At 41.1% G+C, this 14,511-nt stretch overlaps 1 protein-coding gene across 1 annotated transcript; it reads right to left on the minus strand.

Annotated features, from left to right (window-relative positions):
* Nucleotides 1–209: 209 nt before the first annotated feature.
* LOC133075503 (elongation factor 1-gamma-like) lies at nucleotides 210–1,518 on the minus strand. The gene is given in 3 exon segments (XM_061169782.1): nucleotides 210–895; nucleotides 898–1,491; nucleotides 1,494–1,518. Coding segments are annotated over 3 exon segments (1,305 nt in total).
* Between the last annotated feature and the right edge of the window lie 12,993 nt (nucleotides 1,519–14,511).

Below are 14,511 nucleotides of genomic sequence, written 5' to 3' on the forward strand. Positions count from 1 at the left end.
TCTTTCTGCTCTTCTGAAGACTTCTCTCCTGCACAGGGAGGTACTGCAGTTATAGACAGCACCCTGCTTCAAGATATCTACTCCCCTTTGAAGAAGCCATCATCCACGAAGGAGGCAGGGCAAGAAAGGGTTCGATGTTCAGTTTCCTTTAATGACCCCCATTCTCCCTGAAGGGCAGGTGCAGGCAGCTTGGCAATGGCAAGAGATGTTCACTTGAAGATCTTGCCCTGATTGAAGGCTTTGCCCACATGCTGGAAGACCCCATCCCAGGAAAAGTATTCTTGAACCAGCGGCTGGGTATCCTCGCTGCTGGGATCCAGTTTCCGCCATGTGTATGACTCATAATCCACCTGCCAATCTGGACTCAGGGGAAAGGCAAGCTCCTGACCTCGGAAGACCCAGACTCCAGAAATGGAGCTGCTATTGTTGGTTCCAAAGAGAATGACACTGGCAAAGGCATTCTTCTTCAGTTTGTCCAATCGCTGGAACATTCCATTAAGAAAGTTGCAGCTTATGAATGTCTGGGTGAGCTCTTCAGGGAAGCAGTAGTCGGAGTACCACAGGGACCAGCCATTTTTATCAAAGTGCTCCCAAAAGTACGGCAACACCACGGAGAGTGTGTCCTCGTTGGAGTACTTGCGCTTAAATTCATCCAACACAAAGGTACTCTTGGGCAGGTGAGCAAAGGGATCCTTGGCCTTCTGCTCAGCAGCCAGTGCCTGCTCACATTCATCCAGCTCTTCCTCAGTAGCAGGGGCAGCTGTCTTCTTCTCCTCTTTCTGCTCGGCCTGGGGCTTCTGCTTCTCTTCTCGAGAAGCTTTCTCTTTCCGTGGGGTGTCCTTTTTAGGCTGGCTCTCTGCAAACTTTTTAGCATCAAACTGAGCTATTTTTTCAGTTTCACCTCCCCCAAGACAGCCCAGAACTGGGGCTGGTTAATGCAGGTGAGGAGCCAGCGGTTTGTATTAGGGAAAGGCTGGTAGAAAGAAGGCTCCAGAACCTGTTTATAAAGCCACAACAGGGTGCAGACAACTGTGATGTCAGCCAGTGTCACACGTTCGCCCACCAGAAAAGTCCTTGTCTTCAAGTGAGCATCCAGCAACCCCATAATTTGCCTCACCACCTCCTTTGCATTCTCTGTGACCTGCTTGTTGTGGTGCATGATGCCCAAGGTGGGGAACACCCAGGTACTGGCTGGGGGAACTACATCGTTATCAGCAAAGCTCACCCACTGCACCACCTGGGCTGCTGCTTCAGGAATACTTCTCCGCAACTCCTCATTGCTCACATAGTAGGCAATGGCATTGCTCTCAAACACACAGAATCCATCGTCACCCTCAAAGGCTGGAACCTTGCCAGCAGGAAATTTACCGAGAAATTCAGGGGTGCAGTTGGTTTGGCCAAAATAGAAGTGGGGTGGTGCGGAGAGCACACAGACCTGAGCCCCGCTGTACTGAGCGGCAGTGAGGGCCTTGAAGGCGCTCCAGTTTTCAGATATGTGTCCAAGGTCCCAGCCGCCATGGTGATTCTGCAGAGAAAGGGGCTGATTTATTGTTGTATTACCATGTGATCATTTTAAGCTGGGTACCTTACAAAAGTGATGCCTAAGGCTCTTAGAGGGAAGGCTAGCATGAAGATTTTATCAATAATATGAAGATTCATTAAGTCAATTGAACTAAATTATACCATTGCTTAAACAACCCTATGATTTTTGAAGCACCCGCTCAATCTTTATTCAGCTTACTTAATACATTAAGGTTCTTTTAAAATATTTCATATACTAGCTGGAATAAAGAAAAAATTCTCTTAAAAGTTTTTTTATTTTATCTCAAGAATTAATATAAGTACATTATTATTATGATAGATAATTCTACTTAGAACTATTATCTTCTCTTAAGTACAGTACTAACATTTCCATAAACCAGCAACAGGGAGAGCTAATATCACTGGGATTTTTCAACCCTCATTACATGACTGGAACACATTTCTTTGGAAAAAAAAAAAATTCTCAGATGACTATTACCCACTGTGATAAACTATTTCTTACTCTGCCATTATTGGCATAAGAGTTAATGAAAAGCCTCTTGTTGCTTTACAAGTACCAATCTTTTTTTAATTTTATCTTTTTATGGAAGTAGAGTCAAGTTACAATGTTTCAGGTATACAGCAAAGTGATTCAGTTATATATATATAAGATATTGAATATAATTCCCTGTGCTATACAGTAGGTCCTTGTTGTTTACCTATTTTACATATAGTAATGTGTATCTGTTAATCCCAAATTTCAATTTTATCCCTCACCCCCTTTCCCCTTTGGTAACCATAAGTTTGTTTTCTATGTCTAGGACATTTTAAAATATTCATTCAGAAAATAGTTATTATTATTATGTGACAGACTATGGATTAGGGACTAAGAATACAACAATAAAGACAAATGCTCGTGCCTCATGGTTTTCATTCTAGTGAAGGATAAGGTTATGTCTAAGTGGGTTTTTCCTTTCTTGGCCACACCCTTAGATACTGACATTTGAATATCTAAATTTTAGCATCTCATGTTGTTTTGTTTGCTCTATTATGCATCTCTGATTGGTTTGTGTATTTTGTCTTTAGGGATTTGGTAACAACTTAGTGGTAAAAAGTGCAGGGTTAGGGCCTTATTGCCTAGGTCTGAGTCCTGCTCAGCTACTTTCTAGTTGTGTTATATTGAACAAGTTTTCTTTATCATTATAAGCTTCCCAGGAATAGCAGTAGGGACAACTATGCCATAGGTTTAAAAGAGACACTTGTAAAGCACTTAGCAGAGTGCCAGGCACATTCATTAACCATTATTTCTTAAGATTAACTATTAATTTTGAGGCCAAATATTTTCATTAATACATATTTTTCATATCCTATAACAATTAGAATGGTGCTGTGTTCACAGAGAGACAATAATAAATTCCCTGGAAAAAAGTAATAAGAGCAGCTTTGATAAAGAAAAGCAGGGGAGAATACACAGGCTCTAAGCAATTCCATCAGGGGAAGTGATAAATGAAGGGGAGAGGGAAGCTGAAAACAAAGGTCTCAAGGTAAAGCCATACTCCATAGTTAGTTACTCTTACCATTTATTAATGGCCAGTCTTAAGGGGGAGGATTCAAAAGAATTTTTTTGTTTGTTTTTTAAACAATATTCTCCTCAAAATTGGAAATCCGTATCTATGGTTCTCCCTTTCCCTGGAGGAAGTTAGATAAGAGGATACAGAGAAAGGGTCCTCTTTGAAAAGTCTTCTCTTCCTTGAAATGAGTTTTCAGACCCAATAGCACAATGTGTTGGAGAGACAAGGGAATTGTGGCCCATTAACTGCAAAGATGTCTTCCTGCTCTGCTTTACTAAGAAGCCAGATGCCTGGGAATGACTGCTTTGGTCTCCTGACATGTCCAGAAGTTTTGATGTGTTACTGTGGGGGCCAATGATCCATTTTCTCTGTGATGACAGAGTTCTGAGCCCAGCTGTGTCAGACACAAAGAGGAGTGATTCTTTCCTTTGTATGTTGGGGCTCTCACCTAGTGTGAGAAAACTATATGGGGTTGTAACTTTGGGGAGATGTGACAATGATAGGATAGCCCTGGTTGCTGGGTCTGAGTTATGCATAATTCTTGCAGTCAGCAAGATGCTCAGCCAAGAACAGAGAATCCTTTTTGTACCGAGTTTCTCTTTTCTTCACACTCTTCTCTTTAGAGAATTCTGAGTTGCATTGGGCTGATGGAGATTTTGCTGTTTATCACATCAGACAGCCTTCTCTCTAGACACAATTCTTCTGGGAGTTTCACTGATTTTAGATGAAAGTCTACATGTGCCACATCCAAATTGGGGCTGAAGAATTTAGAAATGTAATCAGGAGTCGTCACTATTTGGAAAATGTCTTTGCCCTTGCTTGTTGGTTTAGCTTTTGCTGTGGGTTTTCTCAGTCTCGAGCTGATCCAAACAAATATGCTTTTACTAGCACCCTTCATGGCAAGCTGAGATGCTGTTGACAGTATGATTTCAACCTGAGAGTAGATAGAGTCCCAGACTGTGAGCTGATTGAAATCTCTCTCCTCAAGTACTGGAGGGGAACTCATCTTTTATTAAACCAGACAGCACCCATTATGTCATGTCCTGGTAAGGTGTCATTGGCATGGCAATAGGAGACAAATAGCCTGCTACACCTCAGCTCAAACTCACCCAGTGATTCATGAAGCACCATTACATTAAAGTAACTCAAAGTGGCTCATATAAAAAATTCTTCTTAAATCTCACCTATCTGAATGCAAATTTGGAAAAGCAAATGGAGTAATATAAAATAATTCAGTAAATTTATCATGAAAAATGCATTTATACCAATGTGTAAAGTTTGCTGCTAAAATATGAACAAGATGGTAAAATAAAAAACAGAAGGTTTGTCAATGTATCAAACAGGTACAAAAGGATTTAGATATGGATGGGGGGCTCTGTGTGTAATTTACAGTGTCTTTTTATTGATGGCATTTATGTTTGTTCATGCTTAGAGCAAAGCCTTTTTCATTTCCAGAAGCAGCTTGAAAATGACAAATGGTATTTGTAAAAGGGTAAGGAACAGATATTTTTATAGGGTGAGGGAACAAACTGATGTATAGTTTATACATATATAATGCTTGATAAGACATGAATCTGTCACTTTATATTAAGTACATCCTAGTGATCTAGTATCATGTTAATTCGCCTGGAAGAATTAAAAAACAGAACCCCCGACCTGCAGGTACATACCCCGTAAACACATTTTCTTGAAAAAATGCCATAGAGGAAGAGCAGTATAAATTAAAACACTTAGCTATATATCATTCAAATTATATTTGTGATTCTTAGAAGTATGGAGTGTAGTAATTTAGGAAACTGTGGATAATCTAAAATGAGGGATCATTTTTAGGAGAAATAGGGGAAGAGGGCATGGAGTGTAACATGGGGGCTAGGGTAACACCGTGGCTCATGTGCAGCTGTCAGTTTGGGCCAGTAATGAGAGAGATAGGAAGTAAGGGGGTGGGAATGGAGACCTAGAGAGAGCTTGAAAGATTAAAAGAGAAGCATAAAATACATGTGCCAGGCAATCAGGAGACATCATTGCACTGAGAATATAACTGCAGGCACTGATTAGGTCAAAGGCTCCACACTGCCTTTCCATGCATTGATGAATCTTGCACTCGGGTTTACAAGACGAAAGCTTTCTCTTTAGAGCATTTGCTACTTTGCACTTCCCAGGATGCTTGAAATCTTGCCTAGTCATCACTAATCATTCACTCATCACTTGCTGTATTCAGTTGTCCCAGATCCTGATGCTCTATCAACCTATCTGATTTCCAAAAGACTACAGATCTATTGGAGCATTTGAAGTTGGGTTTCAATGGGGCTTCTGATCATGTCTTCATTCCTCCCTCCTCAACAAACAAAATTAGGCTTGGAAGAACTCCCTTTGCTTTTCATTCATTTGCATGTTAATAAAACCAAACCAAACCAATGGAGTATGGATCTATCATTTTGATCTGCTTGTATCCCAGGGAGCTTTGTTAAACTACTTTTATCACTCACTATTGGAAGCAGCCAATTGAGTGAGGAACAATCTCTGCAGCCTGCTACTGATCTTGCTAACACGGGGGTAGGTGTATTTAGTGGAAAGATAAATGGCTATAGATGCAGAAGATCCCACTGTACTCATACCCTGGATCTGCCTGAGGGCAACTTTTTTGGGGGTCTGACTCCTGTTATCAGGGTGAAATAAAACAACCTCTATAAAATATGTTGTAGTAACAAAAGGCTAAACATTCATTTATTAATAAATAAAATTATATTTTCAGGCAAATACACAGTGAAATGTCTCCCTATGATTCATGCTTAGCTTTGGGGATACCACGGTAAAAGGGATTGATATGGTTCTCCCTCTCATGGAGTTCCCAACCTAGTAAATTAGGGGTTTGGAGGATGAGAAAAATGTCATTGAACTAGGAAGAAAGAGGAGGAACATGAGAGACGCTAGGCTAAAAATCATACGATTATGTACCTTAACTAAACTGTAGACATAATTTCCTATACATGAAATAAAATGCAGCAAGACCTGAATTTTCTTGTTCATGATTTATTTCCTTTTCCCTATTACCAACCCTGATCATAACATACAAGATCTGCTGAAATCTGGCACTATCTGTTCCTTGTAATGTCCCAGGCTAGATAAATGTACCACCCTTAGAAACTCCAATTTGTTCTTCTGGCAACACAGGAATCTTCTTAGGTTGTTGAATCAGAAAAAAAAATTAGTTGCAGAGACTAGCAGGGAACAAAGAAACAGAGAAGGAATTAAGGCAAAAAAAAAAAAAAAAAAAAAGAAAGAAAGAAAGAAAAGAAAAGAAAAAATGAAAAAAAAAAGACAGAAAAAAGGAAGAAAGAAATAATGGGGCTGGAGGAAAAAAGTATTAAAATCTTGTCATTCTTGCTTACTCTCCAGTCTTTATTTATTTATTTATTTATTTATTTATTTATTTATTTTTCACTATATTACATTCACCAATGCATGGAAAGGCAGTGTGGAGCCTTTGACCTAATCAGTGCCTGCAGTTATATTCTCAGTGCAATGATGTCTCATTATAAAAGGTTCTAACTCAGGAGCAGCCAGATGGAAGAGGCACCAGGGGCAGGGTGTGGGGAGAGGGCACAGAGCTTCCATGCCCTCTGAGTTCTCTACTTCCCAAATCTCCACAAGTTCATCACCTGGAAGCTCTCTGAACCTTATCATTCTGGGGTTCTATGGAGGCTTCAGTACAATGGGCATGTCTGACTAAATCACTGGCCATTAGTGATTGTGTCAACCTCCAGCCCCTCTCCCTTCTCCAGGAATCAGGGGGTGGGACTGAAGGGAAGTAGAAAGATCTTAGAGGAACCAGATTCAAGTCACTGGGCAAAGAACACCTCTGCCTGGATATTTTAGTAAAATCTTCTGGTGACTGTCTAGAAGATGAGCCAGAGATATTTGGGGGGTATCAAGGCAATGCCAGCCTCACAGAATAAGTTAGGAAGTGTTCTTTCTCCAGAATTTTTTTGCATGACTTTGAGAAGGATTGGTGTTAATTCTTCTTTAAATGTCATATGATTCACCTGTGAATCAATTTGCCAGCTATCAATTTGTTCCAGAGCTCTTTTTGTAAAGAGGTTTTTGATTACTGATCCAATCATCTTACTTGTTATGAGTCTATTCAGATTTTCTATTTCTTTGTGATTCAGCCTTGGGAGGTTTTACACTTTTAGAGATTTGTCCATTTTATCTAGGTTACCCAATTTGTTACAGTACAAATTTTCATAATCCTTTTTATCTCTGTACAGTCAATAATAATGCCCCCATGTTCATTTCTAATTTTAATAATTTGTCTTCCCTTTTCTTTAGTCATTCCAGCTAATGATTTGTCAACATTGTTAATTTTTCCAAAGAACCAATTTTAGGTTTTGTTGATTTTCTCTATTGGTTTTCTACTCTCTATTTTGTCTCTGCTCTAGTCTTTATTATTTGCTTCCTTCGCTAGTATTAGGTTTAGTTCATTCTTCTTTTGCTAGTTCCCTAAGTTTCATGAAGTTAGGTTGTTGATTTGAGAGTTTTAAAAATGTGTTTATAGCTATAAATTTCTCCTTAGCACTGCTTTGCTGCTTCCCATGTTTGGTGTGTTGTGCTTCATTTTCCTTCATCTCTAAGTATTTTCTAATTTCCCTCGTGCTTTCTTCTTTGACACAGTGGTTCTTTAAAGTGGTTTAATTTTCACAAATTTGTGAATTTTCCACTTTTCCTCCTGTTGCTGGTTTCTTTTTTTTTTTTTTTTTGAAATAACAAATTCATTTTTTTTAAAGATTTTTTTGATGCTGACCATTTTTTAAAAGTCTTTATTGAATTTGTTACAATATTGCTTCTGTTTTGTTTTGGTTTTTTGGCCCTGAGGCACTTGGGATCTTAGCTCCCTGACCAGGGATTGAACCCACACCCTCTGCATTGGAAGGTGAAGTCTTTTTTTTTTTAATTAATTTTTTAAAATTTATTTTATTTTTATTTATTTACTTTTTGGCTGTGTTGTGTCTTCATTGCTGCAAGAGGGTTTTCCCTAGTTGTGGTGAGTGGAGGCTACTCTTCATTGTGGTGCATGGGCTTCTCATTGCAGTGGCTTCTCTTGTTGCAGAGCATGGGCTCTAGGCACGCGGGCTTCAGTAGTTGTGGTGCACAGGCTTAGTTGCTCCACAGCATGTGGGATCTTCCCGGACCAGGGCTTGAACCCATGCCCACTTCATTGGCAGGCAGATTCTTAACCACTGTACCACCAGGGAAGTCCAGAAGGTGAAGTCTTAACCACTGGACTGCCAGAGAAGTCCCACTGTTTCTGATATCTATTATCCCATTGTAGTTGGAGAAGATACTTTGTATGATATCTATCTTTTAAAATCTACTGAGACAAATTGTGACCTAACACATGGTCTGTCCTGGAGAAGGTCCCACATGCACTTGAGAAGAACATGTGTTCTGTTGTTGGGAAGGGTTCTGTGTGTGTCTGTTAGATCTCACTGGTTTATTGTGTTGTCCAGTATTGTGTCCTCTACCTCCTCACTTCTATTGTCTGGTTGTTTATCCATCATTGAGAGCTGAATACTGAAGTCTCCAACTAATATGTAGAACTATTTTTCCCTTCAGTTCTGTCCACATTTGCTTGTCTTAAGGTATGTAAATGTTTATGACTTTACCTTCTTGCTCTATTGAACCCCTTATTAACATATAATGTCCTTCTTTGTCTCTTGTAAACTTTTCGCATTTAAAGTCTATTTTGTCTGATATTAGTACAGCCACCCCTGCTTTCTTTTGGTTACTATTTGCATGGACTATCTTTTTCTATCTATATTCAACTTTTTTTTGTCTTTGGATCTGAAGTGAGTCTCTTATAGATAGCAAATATTTGCATCATATGTTTTTATCTTTTTTATCTGGGAATGTCTTAATTTCTCCCTCATTTTTGAAGGACAGTTTCGCTAGATATAAGATTCTTGGTTGACAGCGTCTTTCCTTCAACACTTTGAATACATCAACCCAAGCCGTCTGACCTCCAAGGTTCCTGATGAGAAATCTGCTAATGATCTTCCTGGTAAATCTTCCTCTCAGCTTCCTGGATGTTAATAATATACGTTATCATGTCTTATGCAACAGAAAATTTTTCTACAGTGTCCTGATATCAGTTAAGTTGTAACATCTTTTTGAGACCAGAGTTCAAGGAAAAGGAATTGAATATTTCAAGTGTAGATATTATGAGGTCTTTAAAATTCCTACAGATTTTCAAACTAGAAATGAAAAGGTCATTGAAGCATCCTACAGATTTAAATTCTAACAAAGTGAATACCAATCTGTAATAACATACATAAAGAAAAATCTCTTTGTGATCATTTTTTTCTAAGCATAAAGGGGTCTTGAGACCAAAAAATGAAAGAAAGAAAAAAAAAAAACAAACACTGTGGTTTATCCCCAGCCATGATTGGTCCATTTCTTTCTCTGACCTCATAAAGTGCCATTAAGTCCCTGGTTGGGCCTAGGTTTTTTGTCCTTAGAGTCCAGGAAGATGTTTTTTGTGACCTGATGTCCTTGGACCCACAGTGAGCTTGTGTTTTCTCCTTGTTTTTGCCATCTTGTTTTCTTTATTTTTTCTTTTTTCTCTACTCTTTTTTATTTTTCTCATTTTCTTTTACTTATTTTTATTTGTTCTGTTTTCTCATTTTTCTTTATTTTTGTCTTTTTATCATTTTTTTCTTTTTTAAAAAATTTTTTCTTCTCAATTTTTTCCCCACTTTTTTCTTTCTGCTTTCTTTTATTTCTTTGTTCTTTTTCTCATTTTATCTTATTTTTTCCCTTAATATTGCTAGTATTAGTACAGTTAGTATAGTTAGTATTGTTGGTATAGTTAGCATAGTTGGTATAGTTGATATTGTTTATTAGCATAGTTAGTATAGTTAGCATTGTTAATATAGATTGTTAATATTAGCACTGTTAGTATAGTTAGTACACTTAGCATAGTTAGCATTGCTAGTTAGTGCTGTCACTTGGTGTAGTTAGCAGGCCACCATGATGCAGGGCCCCAAGGCCATCTCTGCTGATGAGGAGGCTCATATTGACAACTATGGGATCCTCCACACCATTGGTAAAGGTAACATTTCCAAGGTGAAGCTGGCCTGGCACATTCTGACTGGGACAGAGGTAGCCATCAAGGTCATTAAGAAAAGTCAGCAGAGCTCCTCCAGCTTCCTGAGACTTTTCTGGGAAGTCCACATTATGAAGGCTCTGAATCACCCCTATACTGTACAGCTGTTGGAGGTGACTGACACTGAGGAAACGTTGTTCCTGGACATGGAGTACCTCAGTGGGGGGAACATGTCTAGATAGGTACAGGACCATGGCCACATGACAGAGGCAGAGGCCTAAGGAACATTCTGGCAGCTGGTCTCTGCTCTGCAGCACTGCCACCAGATGGGCATCATGCACCAGGACCTGAAGCCAGGGAACCTCCCCTTTGATGCCAAGATGAACATGAAAATTACAGACTTTGGCCTCAGCAATGAGTGTAACAAGTGTGACAAGCTTGATATCTTCTGTGGCAGCCCCATTCATGCTGCCCCAGAACTCTTCCTGGGCCAGAACTATGCCAATCCCTTGGTGGATGAGAGGAGTCTGGGGGTGGTTCTCTACTTTATGGTGACTGAGTCCCTGTCCTTTGGAGGAGAGAACTTTTGGGAGCTGGGCAGCAAACCTTGAAAGGGCAACATTATATCCCCTTTTATCTCTCCTTAGAGATAGAAAATCTCTTGAAAACAATGATGACCCTCAACCCCAGGAACAGAGGCACTTTAAGTGACCTAATGAGGCATCCATGGGTGAACATGGGCCAGGAGGAACCACTCAGGCTGTACAGTGAGCTGTCTTGTGACAAGAGCCCTTGGGATTGGGGTGGAACCAGGTTCACCACTCAGGAACAGGCAGGAGGCATGACAGCATGAGCTCCAAGGAACACAAGGTTGGGTCTGCACCATCACTATGAGGCCCTCCCCTTCCACTAACCTCAGCAGCCACAGGGTTGAGCCTCCCCAAGTCCTGAAGTGTCTGTGAAGAGTGAGCCTCTTAACCCCACATGGCTGTAACAGGGAGAAAATGAGTGGCTTCAGGAGGACCAGGAGTCAGGGCAGAAGGCCAGAGAGCCTGCCAATTCCCCACCTAGCCTGGAGGTGATGACTGCCACCCCCATCCCAGTCCCCCCAGTGTGGGCTTGGGGCATCCCCCTCCATCAGCAGTACCAGTAGCAGAACTGGAGCTCAAGAAGGAACCAGCTGCTCTCAGGGTGTGTCCAACTCTGGAAATTCCTCCCATGCTGTGGAGCCTGATAGAGTGTCTCCAGCTGCTCCCTCTGGCCACAGCCAGAAACAGCAGGGGGTGGCTGGGAGATTCTGGAACTTTATTTTAAAACACCTATGTTGCAGGCTGTCCATCAAGAAGTGTCAAAATAAAGTGAGCCCAATGTAATACCGAATGGATGGCCAAAGCAGGATGGTCAGGCCGTGCTCCCTGGGACTTGGTCCAGTGGATGATGGGAGTGTTCTCTGCATGGGACTCAAATCAGGAGGTTATCCAGCACATCCAAGGCCTTCAGAAGCATCATATCCAAAACATGGCCAGCTCAGACGATGGTTTGGAGTCGCCTGAAGGACCAGAGTAGAGGCCACCCTGACTGCAGGTCTGCCCCCTCAGTCCCCGCCTAGGTGAAACTTAAGAGACAGAACTGCATCTCCTGGGGCACTTTCCCTCTTTCTATATTCCATGTTGGTGGAGGAGCGGGATAGTTCTTGTCAGCTACTTTGTTCTTCCAATTCTTGTCAATAAACTTGATGCTCCAGAAAGATGTATCACAAACACTTTGTTTTGCATCCTCCCTTCACAAAATTGGGGCTATGCATTTTCCAGTTTGAGAAGCATGTAGTCATGCAGTACTTGGAGATAATAAGAACAACTAAATGGAAAAATGACCTAAGAGAATTTTCACGATGACTCCTAACGGCAACAATTGCTGCATTGCAGGGCAGAAATGCAGAAATTGTGTATTACATTCTGGCACTAACATTACCAAACATTTTCTTAAGGTCCAAGGGGAACTTTTGGTCCCTGTGACCAGTGTTAATTATGGGAAATGCCATAAAATTATTCTATAGTTTACCCTGAGGTGAACTAATATTAAAGAAGTAAGGATTTCAGGTGTCTTTAGAAAGGAATTGCCACAGATACATGATTTCATTAATTGAAGGGCTCTTTATAAACTTGATCTTGGATACCTCTTTGCCCTGGGTTGTTTGCTTTATTAAAAAAATTATTACCTAACTGCACTGTATACTTGAAATTTGCTGAGAGAGTAGATCTTAAGTGTTCTTGCTACACACACAAAATGATAACTTTTTGTGGTGGATATGTTAATTGTTTTTACTAAATCATTTCCCAATGTATATTTATATCAAAACATCATGTTGCACACCTTCAATACATATAATTTTTATTAATAAATAAAATTCTCATTGAAAAATTAAAAAAATTATGCCTGAGAGGTCTGTAGTAGGATAACAAGGTCCCATGAACCAACCTGTGTGGTGTGGTCACTTTCCTGTGCAGCTGAGTTTTCTATCATGTAAGATTTGGGCTATGCTCTCCCCTTTCCCCATGGGGTGGGGCCCCAACATGTGGATTTGACCACAGGAATTGGAGAGCAGGCATCCGTGCAGGAGGAAGCTGGAGTTTTGGGAGTGAGGCTGGGGAGTGGGGTGTTGGATGAGAACCCCTTGCTTCCAGACCACCTCCACTGGTGCACTGTGCTCTGTGTCTCCAAACTTAAACATCCCCCAGTTCAAGGTTGGAAAGCATTCAGGCCTGATGACAGAACACTGTGCTCATGAGACCATCTCCTGTTCTGTGAGCCTTGGGCCTAGACTGGCTGGCTGGGCCATGGCTGCCTCTGGTTGCCCTCATTAGTCCAAGCACAGTCCCACAGGGAGGGCTGTGGGTTTTGTTCTAAAGAGCAGGGGGTCCATGAGCAGGGAGTGACATGGTCACCTTCCACTGGATAAGACATCTCTGGCTTCAGGTGCCCAGTGAGCTAGTCCCAGAGGAGGGGGATGGGACACAATGCATGACCTCACCACATGAGGAAGCACAGGAGGAGGTGGAGGAGCAGGGAGCTGTGAACGAACGGGAGACTTTATCGTGTTTCATCACTGCCTGGATCATTCTTGTCTGTGGCCTACAGCGTCCACACACCCAGCACACGTTCACTGAGGCCCTACTGTGTGCTGGGCAGCTTTTAGACACCAGGCATAGAAGGGAGTGAAGCAGGTGGGTCTCCATTCTGAAGCAACAGACAGCACAAATAAGTCCACTGGCAGAAGGGTTCCGGCAGGGTTGTACTTGGAGCTCAACGATATCAGCAGGAATTGTCTCTCCCAACCTCTTGGCTCTGCTTACTGGTGTCATCCTCACTCAGGTGGCTGTACCTTTATGAGAGCAAGATGGCCACCCTGTCACAGGCTGAGGTCATGTCTCTTCTGCTCCAAACAGAAATCTTACTTCCCTGTCTTTATAAACTCATGTTAATATTTTTATTCTTTTTGTTTTTGTTATAGTCTCTATCAGTACCACAAAATACAGCTTTCAGTCATATTCAGTTATAATTTTTATTATAGTTATTAAAAACAAAAACTGATTTGAATTAAATTAAGCTAATACTAAAAATAATAATAGTGATTTATTCTGATCTGCAAGGTTGGCACACAGAATGAAAAGGCAGAATATAGCTGGGTTCAGGAGAATAAAAGCAGAAAATGTAAAGCTATCATAACTCCCTTTTTGACTCCTGATTCTGCCTTTCCGAGCATATCTGCTCTTTTTAGTTCTCCCTGCTTGGCAGCTCTCTGTTGCAGATGTGGTTTCTAGGATGAAGATGCTGAAATAGTTGGGATGCAAGATGTTTATCAGCAATCATTATAAAGGAAAGCAGGAGGAAACAGAATTGGGTAGAGAAAAAATTCAAATTCAAAGCAGGAAAAAACAGAATTGGGTAGAGGCATGCCTGACCAGGCCTCTACCAAGTTGGCAGAGATCAGGAGTGAGTATTACCTATCAGGGCTATGCCCTGTGAAGCTGAAGTGAGGGCACCATTTTACCTCCTCTTGGCAGATATAGGATTTGGGCTGCCCTAGAAGAGGTAAGAAGGACATGACTTCAGGAAAAGGCGGGTCTGGCTCCATGGAGCTGAGCAGGGACTGACAAGAAACTGTCTGCTGACCACCCTTCTCAAAACTGGCAACAAGTCTTTCCTTAAAGGGATCTGAGTGTCGCATCTTCATGTTCACCACACTCTGACTTTTTTGACCTCATGTAAGAGTGGTCATTTCACCATGGCTGAGTTTCTTTCACATGCTGTCCAGCC

Source organism: Eubalaena glacialis, chromosome 15 (assembly GCF_028564815.1).
Source record: "Eubalaena glacialis isolate mEubGla1 chromosome 15, mEubGla1.1.hap2.+ XY, whole genome shotgun sequence".
Lineage (NCBI taxonomy): Eukaryota > Metazoa > Chordata > Mammalia > Artiodactyla > Balaenidae > Eubalaena > Eubalaena glacialis.